At 38.5% G+C, this 12,523-nt stretch overlaps 1 protein-coding gene across 1 annotated transcript; it reads left to right on the forward strand.

The window, feature by feature from the left end:
* The first annotated feature begins 8,304 nt into the window (after positions 1-8,304).
* On the forward strand, positions 8,305-9,764 carry LOC110877219 (stemmadenine O-acetyltransferase). Its single transcript, XM_022125383.2, has one exon. The coding sequence runs from the start codon at positions 8,387-8,389 to the stop codon at positions 9,611-9,613; it is 1,227 nt and encodes a 408-aa protein (XP_021981075.1). The 5' UTR covers positions 8,305-8,386; the 3' UTR covers positions 9,614-9,764.
* The last annotated feature ends 2,759 nt before the right edge of the window (positions 9,765-12,523 follow it).

Here is a 12,523-nt window from a genome sequence, read left to right on the forward strand (position 1 = left end):
GGGACGTACTCTGATTTAGTGATTGGAGGCGATCCTCGTTACTTGGATTACAACTCCGTTATACTTCCGCCATTAAGAAATTGGATTTTCAGAACTTTAATTGGGGAGGTTTAGGAGATGGAGTTTATAGAAAGGTTGAATAAATTTGTGGAAGTTGCTGAGTTAGATAGTGTCAAGTTCAGGTTAAGGAGATGTAGTTTATCGAAAGGTTAAATTGGATTTTCATTAACTTTAAGGGGATGGGGGTGGTCACTAGTGATCATTTTTCCATCACTTACAATATCCAATTATGTTTCGTCATGTCAGCAATCATTTTTCCATCACTCACAACCTTTTTTAGTGGGGGTGGTCATCACTCACCACTAGACCTGGCAAACGGGTCGGGTCGGGTCATGGGTCAAAACGGGTCAATTAAAAAAAAGGTTGTTTCGGTTTGGGTTGGAATGGGTTCGGGTCGGAACGGGTTCGGGTCAGAACGGGTTTCGAGTCGGGTCGGGTTGGTTAAAAAATGTATGACAGGGTGAAGAGGTAGATTATAGAGGTGTACTCCACCGTGACGGTTCTGTTCTCATGTCTATTTCCCTTTATCAACTCAAGGTTTATTAAATTTTAAACTCTCAGTTCTGGTTCTGTAATGGATGTTATAACCAGCAAGCTCCTGGTTAAACTTTAATGATGTTATTGTTTACTAAGGTACACTTCATTTGTATGATTATAACCAGTAGTAATCAACTCATGTCTTTAACATCCATTACGTATCTGCTATAAACTTTTGCGTTCTCTTTTTCCAGACACCTGAACTCTTCTATAGCTCACTAGCGGCAAATCTTTTGCTTGGTATGCCATTTAAGGTCAGGGCTCTTATGAAACGGTTCGCGTCGAAACGGTACGCGTCGAAACGGTACGGGTCAAAACGATTCGATTCAAAACGATACCGGTCGAAACGGTACACGTCGAAACAGTACGGGTCGAAACGGTACGAAACTCGTCCCCGACCCGAAACTCGTTTCGTGCGGAAACTCGTGCCGGCCCAAAACCCGTTGCGATCCCACCATATATCTCTAGGTTGCTGATAAAAAGGATGTCCCAGCATATATCTCTAGGTTGCATCATCGTCATATAACAGCCATATTTGAGGCTTCATGAATTGCTTTATGTAAATAACATTTCAAGTCACATCAACAGAAATATTATTATCAATTCCTGTAATGTATGACAAGATATCAGTGTTTAGGTTTGCGTATTACGGTATTACCTTTTTATTTGCGTATTTGGTCAGAATTCATGTTTAGTTTCGCATCGAAACGGTACGGGTCGAAACGGTACTCGTCGAAACGGTTTGGGTCGAAATGGTTTGGTTCGAAACGGTAGTGTTCGAAACGGTACGGGTCAAAACGGTTCAATTCGAAACGGTTCGGGTCGAAATGGTTCGGTTCGAAACGGTACTGGTCGAAACGGTACGGGTCGAAACGGTTCAATTCGAAACGGTACTGGTCGAAACGGTTCGCGTCAAAACGGTTCGATTCGAAACGGTACTGATCGAAACGGTACGGGTCGAAACGGTACGAAACTCGTCTCGACCTGAAACTCCTCTGTGCGGAAACTCAATTTGATCTGAACCCGTTCCGATCCAAAACCCGTTTCGTGCCGTAACCCGTCTCGTGCGGATACTTGTGCCGGCTCGAACCCCATTCCGACCCGAAACCTGCCTTGTTTCTTTAAGACACCAACCCACATCGACCCATTTCTTTAATGTTGTCGACCCGTTTTGACCCGAAAATAACAAGATGGAATTTCAAGTGACCCATTTTGACCCATTTAGTTAAAATATCTTACCCAAACCAACCTATATAATTTTAAAAGCAACCCAAATTGACCCACTTAGAAGGGTTTGGGTCAAGATTGCCCCCTCTACTCACCACCACACCCAACAATTTCCACCCAACCAACAATTACACTCACAAAACAAAACCATCACGCGTTGAAAAATTAACGAAAATTGCTTTCCGTGATAATATAACGCGTTATACTTTGTTGTGGGGGTGGGAAAAATAAAATATCACGCGTTATACTTTGCCATCACTCGTTATATGAAGACCGCCCCGTGTGGCCTAATTGGGAGGTTTTGTGAAGGAACCTTAGACCATTTGTAGTGGTTTACCCAAATAATGCCCCCACCATGGGGCGTTTTGTGACACGTGGCAGTCCAGTCAGCATGGGGGTTTATTGCAAAAGTGTCGTAGTGGGAATAATGTCCAATAACGCCCCTTCATTGATTACCCAATTATTTAAAAAAATAAAAATAAAATAAATAATATTTGTTGGAATGTTTTTATTGGACAAACAAGAATGGAATTGATTTACCCTATGCACAATTCAGCGTTATAATTAAAACGCCAAATCACTTTTTTTTTTCAAAAAAACTGCCAAATAACGTCCTATGTAATGGGGGGGGGGGTTGGGCGTTATTTTTGAATTTTTCAATAAACAAACGCCCCACTACACATGGTCTTATAAACAAATTTATAAACTAGTCTTCTGGTAAGTGTGCATGCTTGTTAAGGGTGATGAGGTCCCGAGTTCGAGTCTGGTTTAACCTTTTTTTCCTTTTTTTTTTGGGTAAATTACTTTTTGAGTCCTTGTGTTTTGAGTGTTTTAGCCACTTGAGTCCAAAATCAAAATATTTAATGCCCTGAGTCCCTATATCCATTTTTCGTAACCATTTGAGTCCAAATTACTAACTCAGTTAGATTTTCTCAGTTAACTTTCTTAAAATGACCAAAACCCCCCTTTTATGTTAAAAAAAAAGGGTAAATTACATTTTTCGTCCTTTATGTTTGTATCAGATTGCAATGGATTTTAACTTTAATAATTACAGTCACAGTCCTTTATTTGAAAAACCCATTACACGATAGGTCCTTTATCACTAACCAAGTTAATTTTTTTGTTAAGTTTGACATGTGCTTGGCATGTAAGGGCAATAAAGTCTTTTACCCCCACCTTCATCTTCATCTAATATAATAATACTGATTATGATCATACTTATTCAAAACCCTCACAAGATTCTATCACAAACACTGTATCATCATCACCCCTCATATTCTCCTCTTTTTTCCACCACAATTTTATATAATTCTTTCTTTTCTCCCACAAGCTTTGCAGAAGCTTTAATCCTAAACACAATATGCTTCAACTCTGTCTTCTCCGGCAACATCACCGGAGCTGGAACTGAAACGGTGACGTTTGCAACTGGGTTGAAAACATCAGATCATGTTGTTCTTGTTCAGTACAGGGGGGATTAGGGGTGTTTAAGAGCTTAAGAGTGTAGATAAAAATGGGAGGTGGGTTTTATCTCATTTGATCCCATATGATTTTATCTGAATCTTTTAGACCCAATTTCATACTGGTTGATCCAGATTCAATCCAGATCTGTTATGCGATGAAAGTATGAAAGTGGAATAAAAAAAGTTGTTGAAGAAAGTGAAACAGAGGGGTTTGAATGGGTTGGAGAGCATGCAATGGTGGTGCCAGCTTGCACACTCCCTTGAGTGGATGGATCTTGGGGAACTCCGGCAGTAACCCAGAGGAGGTTGAATATGATGGGATCGGGGGTTTGATTGAAAATGAAAGAGTGAGAGAGAAGAGTAGAGGGATAGGGGTTTTGTATTTATGTTTTTTTAGTTTTAAAATTTTGTATTAAATGAGTAAAATTACAAAAGTACCCTCATGTGCCTTGCATTGCACATGCCATACTTAACTAAAAATTTTAACTAGGTTATGGTCAAATGACGTAGACTGTAATGAGTTTTACAAATAAAGGAATGTGACTGTAATTATTGAAGTTAAAGGTCATCCATTGCAATCCGATATAAACATAAAGGACGAAAAGTGTAATTTACCCTAAAAAAAACTTATTAACTCTTATTATTATAATTACATTACATATACATATACATACAAACACAGAACAATCTGTATCTCTCTTCCTCAAAAAGTAATTTACTCTGATAGAATCAAAGTGTATATCCAATTCCTGACTCTGAGCGAGTAGAAATTGTGTCTCTCTCCCCTTTTTTCGATCATCAACAAACAAAACAAAATGGATCATACCATAACCTAATTTTAGAAACATTTTTCATAAATCCTCTTCTTTCTATTTTCTTTCCAATTTAACAACCTTAGATCTGTAACCAAATGAAGAAATCTGTTAATCTCAAACCGTAACACATTCCGATTTTCTCTAATTAATCACCTTCATCTTCATCAGATCGATGAAACTGCAAAATCTCACTGTAACAACAACAATGTCATCGAATTCGGACCACCAGACTCATCACCACCGCTCCTTTGCATCTAATCAACAACCAATATCAACGGCCGTCATTCTTCGGCAGCCCTGCATCCACTTGACGAAGTTTAAAGCCGATACAGGTACGACATCGTTCACAAACTTGTTACAACGCGTTCGAGTGAAGCCGTTGTAACTCGCTTCACGCGCCACCCCTGGAGAGTTTAAGGAAACGTTGTTCTTCAGATCAGATCTACGGTCGTCTGTGGCAGAGATATTGATCGGAGGTGAGCAAAAGGATAAGGTTTCTTCTTTCTCTCTCTTCTGATGAGCCATGGCTGATTGGGATGAGAGAGAGAGAGGTTTAGAGAGAGAGTGGGGGGGGGTTAGAGAGGGAAGGAGTTGGGGATGGGATGAGTTTAAAGGTTTGAAGAAAGTGTTTATTGTGATGATATGACGGTATCAAAAGTAAACTGCCATTTTGGTCCCTGACGTTTGGTCAGTTTTGCCACTTTAGTCCAAATTTCAAACCTTTTGCTATTTTGGTCCCTGTGGTTTTGTTTTGTTTTTTTTTTTTTTTGCCATTTTGGTCCAAATTTCAAATTTGGCCAAATTCCCTAACTTAAAACCTTCTAGTTTGTCTTTATCCTCAAGGGCATTTTGATCATTTTAGAATTATTATAACTAATTTTATATATATATATATATATATATATATATATATATATATAATACCCTAAAATACACACACATACAGACACCACACCACACCACCCTATTCTCACTGCCAATTACAGGGGATATCGCTGTCTTGAGGTGTCCACCGGGAAAATTATTTTCTCTCGCCATGTCACGTTTGCTGAGACAGTTTTCCCGTTCACAAACTCCTCGGACCCAAACTATCCCCCACCTTTTGTGACGACACAGCCGCCCCTTTTTCGTTTCCTACATCCTTCGGCCCACATAACACCTTCGGCCCTATACCTAACACCGACCCATCATCATCTTCGCCTGTCCCCACTTTACCGACCCCATTGGCCCAACATCCCTCTCAGCCATCCATCTTAGGCCCTCATCCTTCCACCACTTTGGCCCAAACTCAATCCAGCCCACCTCCTCCTCATTCGGCCCATTCCCTTGGACCATCACACGACCACACACCTATACCACCCACACCACCACCGCCTCCCTCTCCCGGACCACCCGGCCCTTCTCACCCAATGACCACGCGCTCACGCGCCGGTATTGTCAAGCCTCGTGTTCCCTTTAACCTTTCAACTGTCACTCCTTCTGTCTCACCCTTACCCAAATCTCACCTTGCCGCTCTAAAGGATCCAAACTGGTACGATGCTATGACTACTAAATACAAAGCTTTATTGGAGAACCATACGTGGGATCTAGTACCGAGACCCACCTCCGCCCCGATCATTCGGTGCATGTGGCTTTTTAAGCATAAGTATCTTGCATCAGGTCTGTTGGAACGCTACAAAGCTCGGCTCGTGGTGAATGGTAAGAGCAAAACTGTTGGCATTGAATGTGATGAGACCTTCAGCCCCGTGATTAAACCAACCATTATTCGTACGGTCTTAAGTCTTGTTGTTTCTCGCTCATGGCCTATTCATCAACTTGATGTGAAAAACGCCTTTTTACATGGGACTTTGCAAGAAACAGTGTACATGCATCAACCCCCAGGTTTTGTTGATAAGAATAACCCAGGCTTTGTTTGCAGGTTAAATAAATCATTATATAGGTTAAAACAGGCTCCTCGCGCATGGTATCAACGGTTCTCTAACTTTATTCTTCAAAGTGGATTCAAGAGCAGTATTTGTGACACTTCTTTATTTGTCTACAAGCATGGGGACCAAACAGCTTATCTTCTCTTATATGTCGACGACATTATTTTAACTGCATCTAACCCCACTTTGTCACAACACCTAATTGCCATGTTAAAAGCTGAATTTGCTATGACTGATCTTGGGGTTCTACATCATTTTTTGGGGATTAAAGTGGATTACAAGCACGGGGGTCTATTTCTGTCCCAGTCCACATACGCTGGTGACATTCTTCACAGGGCAAACATGACTAATTGCAAGCCTTGTAACACTCCGGTAGACGTTGGTTCGAAACTGAGCGCCAAATCTGGCACTCCAGTTGTGGATGGTACTCTTTATCGCAGCCTTGCTGACGCCCTACAGTACCTTACCATCACCCGTCCCGATATTGCATATGCAGTCCAGCAGGTTTGTTTATTTATGCATGACCCTCGGGAACCTCATCTGTACTTTCTGAAGCGTATTTTGCTTTACATTCAGGGGACACTTGATTTTGGCTTACAGCTCAACCCCTCTCGGTCCGTATCTTTGACTGCTTATTCGGATGCTGATTGGGGTGGGTGTCCTGACTCTCGTCGATCCACCTCTGGGTACTGTATTTACTTGGGCGATAACTTGGTCTCGTGGAGCTCCAAGCGTCAACCAACTATTTCTCGTTCCAGTGCCGAGGCTGAGTATCGTGGCGTTGCTAATGCTGTGGCTGAGGCTAGTTGGATACAAAATCTTCTTTTGGAACTTGGCGTATCAGTCAAGCAAGCTACTATTGTTTACTGTGACAATGTGTTGCAGTTTATCTTACTCAGAATCCGATGCAACATCAGCGAACAAAACATGTTGAACTTGATATTCATTTTGAGGAAGCTTACCACTAGAAGAAATTAATTTATTCTCGCACCTTTAGTCCTTAGGATTTATGGATTTTATTTTTAAAACGTTCGTTGTCTTCAACTTAGCATCACGTTTTTTCTGTTTTCAAGATAATTCCGTTTAAAGAATACGTAGAGTTAGTAAATTGACAAACCCAAAAAATCATAAATTGTATGTGTAGTATATGAATTTGGTGTAATTTAGTTTCTGGTAATCAGTTGTTGATTTTAACATTCAACTTGATGAAGTTTGCAAGTTGTTATCTGACCCGAACCATCGAATCGACCAGAACTATCGAACAGAACTGTATTTTTTATGTCTGGACATACCATATTGGAACATTTTAAAAAGTGAAATCCTTAGAAAAAATTCTTGAATCCGCCACTGAAGACTATCAGCGTGAGAGATAATCCCACAACATGGGGATGAGGTGGCGCGAGGCAATGACATGAAACACCCTAGAGGGGCCGTGGACACGGCATGAACCATGCAGCTGCTTGGATACTTCCATGGGCGGTGGAAAGTGTGCCATTTGATGCCCTTAAAAAAATACAAACTTTGAATTTTCAGAGTTGACATTAAGAAATACTTTTTTACCCATTAACTCAATGACCTCGATATACATATTTTAAAAAGAAAAAAATAATCAACCATCTCAAACCCATTCAAGGCCATTAATAACCGACGTGGTAACACTTTTCGGTTTCGAAACCGCCTCCAGTGGTCGAACCGGCCAACATTCTGGTGGTCGAAGTGGACAACACTCTGGTGGTCGAAGCGGACAAAGCTTTCGTTGTAGAAAATGGTCAAGCCGAAGACGAGGAGGATTGCATAACACATTTTGATTTACTTGATATGACACATTCGGATATACCCAGTATTATAATAAATACGATCATGCGTGATTTCCATATGAAGACAGCTTGTTGCTCGTCTAGCTACCATTAGTTTGTAATCGTATTGATATTCATTTTTTAATAAATAACTTTTATTAACAATCTTAATTGTTGAAACCTAAAAGTAATTAAAAAGTAAAAAAGATGTGGTGGTGCGATTTGCGATTGAGTAACCATAAGCAATATGAGATCTGGTATCCGCAATTTTATGACTTCATTTTGCAATTTGCGATAACCGATTGATAATTTTTTCGGTTCAAGTCTCACAAGCGCCCTAACTTTATAGTTTGTTTAGGGTCTCCAAAAACATTGGACCGGTCCTTTTAGCCTACCACCAACCTTAAAGACAATTATGCTATAAATAAGCCTTATAAGGCCAAATGGTTTAACAACAAAAAATGGAGATAACTAAGGATGTCTCAAAGTTTGTGAAACCATTAACACCAACTTCTTCCACCCTTCGTAAGTATACCATCTCTTTTTTCGATGATATACAACCAAATATGAACGTGCCTTTAATTCTCTACTACTCTACACCATATAAGGAACAAAATGATGTACAAACCAACATCCTTAATCACTTAGAAATCTCATTATCAAAAACCTTAGTTGAGTTTTACCCATTGGCCGGGAGATACATGGGTTCATTTATTGATTGTAGTGATCAAGGTGCTCTATACATCCAAGCCAAAGCAAAATTCCAACTCTCGGAATTTCTAGACCTCGCGTCGGAGTTAAAACTAAGCATGCTACATGATTTTCTCCCGTGTGACCCCGGTAAGCCTGGTGAAGTTGACGACCCCTTGTTATTCGTTAAAGTCACGACTTTCGAATGCGGTGGAGTTGCCATAGGTATGTGCATTTCACATAAATTTGCGGATATGGCCACTTTTTGCACATTCGTCGATAATTGGGCTACCAAAAGCCGAAAAATAGATAAGGATGAGTCAAACTCAAAAAAATATTCTCCTGTTTTTAGCTCAACTCATTACCTCCCAACACTTAATCTACTTAATGATGAAGTTGTTGTTGACTCAAATGAAGTGATGAATAATTGTGTTTTGCGAGTGTTTTCGTTTAAAGGGTCTACGATAACAAAACTAAGAGAAAAAATCATGTCGAAGGATAATATTAATATTGTAACGCATAGGCCTTCGAAAGTACAACTTATTGTGGCATTGTTATGGAAGGCCCTTGTGGACATGGATAAAGCGAATGGAAAATCAAAGGCGTCGTTCGTTATGCAAGCAGTTAACTTGAGGGATAAAATCGTCCCTATGGCGCCTGATAACTTTTGTGGTAATTTTATTACTTATGCTAATGCGCGCATTGAGCTTAGCGAGTCTGACCAAATTGACCTTCAGGTTTTAGTTAAGCTCTTGCATGACTCAACTAACAAAATAAGAAGTAACTATGCTAAAGCATTAACACATATAGTTGAGAAAGATTATGATGTTTTATCAAGGCCCATTTTGGAGATGTGTCAAAGTATAACCGATCCTGATGTAACCTGCTACGCGTTCAGTTCTTGGTGCAAATTCTCATTCTACACTGCTGATTTTGGCTGGGGTATACCGGCGTGGAGAAGCACGACAAGAGTTGGTTTCCCACACCGTGTGGTCATGATGGATGATGAAGAAGGTGATGGCGTGGACGCGTGGGTTCAATTAGACAGAAAACAAATGTGTGAGTTAGAAAAAGATCCCAACATACAAGCCTACAAGGTTTAGGGTCATTTATGGTGTGTGTTAGCTCCCAGTTAGTTTGTCCGGATTAATGCAATGAAAGTATGTCTACCGTTGTCCAATAATTAATGAAATATGTACCAAAAGTGTTTGTAGCTCAATGATATCAAGATGTTGGACTTGATCATTTTGTTTAGCTTTTTCTCTGTTACCGTCACCAACTTCAACTTCCTTTGCAGGAGGGTTCATATTACTTGGTATTAGAATAGTTTGGGGTTGGGTTGGAGAAGACAATCATGATTTCTAATTTAAGGGTTTGGGGTTAAATGTGAAATTAATTGGGTTTAAAATGGGTAGATATTTTGATGTGGGTGAAAAGATATAAATGCCCCTCATGTGAGGATAGGGCTGTTCAAAAAGCTTGTGGCTCGGAGCTCGCTCGAAACTCACTCGGATTTAGCTCGGAAAAAGCTCGCTCAATATGGCTCGGTTAGAAAGTGAGCCTAGCTCGGCTCGGCTCGTGACGAGTCAAATTGGCTCGGTTTGGCTCGCTTGGTAGCTCGGCTCGGCTTAGCTCGAATTATTTTACTTATAATATATTTGATTTTTATATATATAATATATTACAAATATTATTTACATATATTTAGGCTTGTAGTTTGATATCTATAACATATTTAAAGGTTGATTAACATGCTAATAAGCAAATATTGTATTTACTTGAAATATAAAACTTATTTTGCGTTGTGAACAGCCGTATGTGAGGGACACATGACCAACATTTGATCAACTAATTAGATGATGTTAGTGATGAGGGCCAAAATTGTTAGAAAAAAATAATGTTAGGTACACAGATGTTAAAAGATTTTTTTTTAGCTAATAGGGTAAAAGTGATATAACCACAGGGGTCAAAATCATAATTTACTCTAATATAAAAAAGAGTACACTGCTAATAGGTTTGGTTACTTTTGACACTTTAATCCAAAACTCAAACCTTTTGAATCTTTGTCCATGTGGTTTTAATTTTCTTGTTATTTTCATCCAAAATCAAAACCTGGTCAGATTTTTCAGTTAACATCCAACTTTTTGTTCTTTTCTCCTTTTTAATGAAAGGCAAAATGTTTTTTTAACGTTTTACTATAACAATTTAAAAAAAAATGTGACCAGATTTGATTTTAACTGAAAAAGTTGGATGTTAATCGAAACAAAAGAAGATCCAAATAAAGAATTAAGTGTTTGTTAACATAATTATAGAGAATTCAATATAATTAATATTATTTAAATTATTATTTTACCATTTATCAATAATTTATTGGATGTAAGATATAAAATATAAAAATATAGTTTATATTTGATTCTAATCCTTACATACAACTAGGGAGAAAGCCCGTGCGATGCACGGCATGCATAATAGCTATTGTTTGTTCGTGGTAAGACGTCTGACACGGCCGGTGCATAACATGTAAGACAATACGCCTACAAAGGGGCGTGCTTAAACTTTATTAAACCATGGACCATAAGTTGTTTCCTTGGCAAAACTTGCCGGCCAAAAAGATGTCTTCCAAGGAAAAAAAAACATGAAACAGAAAAAGGAAAAACGCATAAACTCTCGCACGCCTTCCTATCTTATTGGATAACACATACCAAACTTTAGCTAACGCATGCCACCGTCATCCCCAATCCCATCACCAGCCAACTGACTGCAGTGAAATAACGAAAAGAAAACTATTAAAAAATAGGCAAATTGGAAAATAATAATCCCACCATTGTGAAATTGGCCAATAATAATCCCAAGTCAGGAATTAGCCAATAATAATCCCACCTCGTCCATTTTTGGAAAATAATACTCCAAATGCTGACGTGGCACTTTTGTCGTTTAGTGACTGTGGATTATTATTTTCCAAAAATGGACGAGGTGGGATTATTATTGGCTAATTCCTGACTTGGGATTATTATTGGCTAGTTTCACAATGGTGGGATTATTATTTTCCAGTTTGCCAAAAATAAGCTTGTGCCTTCATATAACAATCAACTCATACATGCATATGAAAATTGTATGATCATATGTAATAACAATCAACCTGTCACGAAGTCATTTCTTGATTTATAATAATACCATAAAAGGATGAATGTATATATATACTGAACATATGGTTCTTTTTGAGTCTTAACTAATAAAAAACATTCATATTTATTTAGTGGCATTCTTGCTGTCTAACCCAAAATGTATGATAGAAAATCTAGAACCAAGATCCCACTAAATGCGTTTTTGGTTATTGGGTTACCTTTGTAAATAATCCTTCAAGTATCCTTTTAACACAATTAAATTAATTAACTTAAAATCAAAATAAAAAATATATAAACTCATTTGGGTAATCATATTATAATTATCCATAATTAAATATTTAGCATATATAGTTAAGTTAATGTTAAATTTAAAAGTATATATTTCTTTAACATTATAATTTTATAAAAGAGACGATCGAGATAACAAATTACGAAGGTTGGAATCGTGTCATGCGTCCTCGATAATATTATGTGTAGAGATAGAGATATATTGTCCTTTACTCTTCGATTTTGTAGGATCAAAACGAGCTAGAAATCTGATTTTGTACAAGAATCAAAGATGAACACACCAAAAAATATAGCAATAAAACCCTTCAAAAGATTTGCAAAGTATGAATACAATTTAGCCCCTCAAATCTCTCTCTAAGTGTGTTTTCTTTCTTTTTTTTTTTTTTGAACAATAGAGAAAGTTTCATTGATACGAATAAAAACATACAAGATAATATTCCACCCCGGGTGAGCTCCCCCGGGGTGGTGGCTCACAAATGCACACCTCACAAATGAGGTCTATTACTCTATTTATAGCCCCTTGAGCCTTGTCCTCCAAGCAAGCTGCCTCTTGCTTGGAGAACCAATAAAAATGCTAAACATCCGACTAAAATAACTAAA

The sequence above is a fragment of the Helianthus annuus genome, chromosome 9, assembly GCF_002127325.2.
Source record: "Helianthus annuus cultivar XRQ/B chromosome 9, HanXRQr2.0-SUNRISE, whole genome shotgun sequence".
Taxonomy (NCBI): Eukaryota; Viridiplantae; Streptophyta; class Magnoliopsida; order Asterales; family Asteraceae; genus Helianthus; species Helianthus annuus.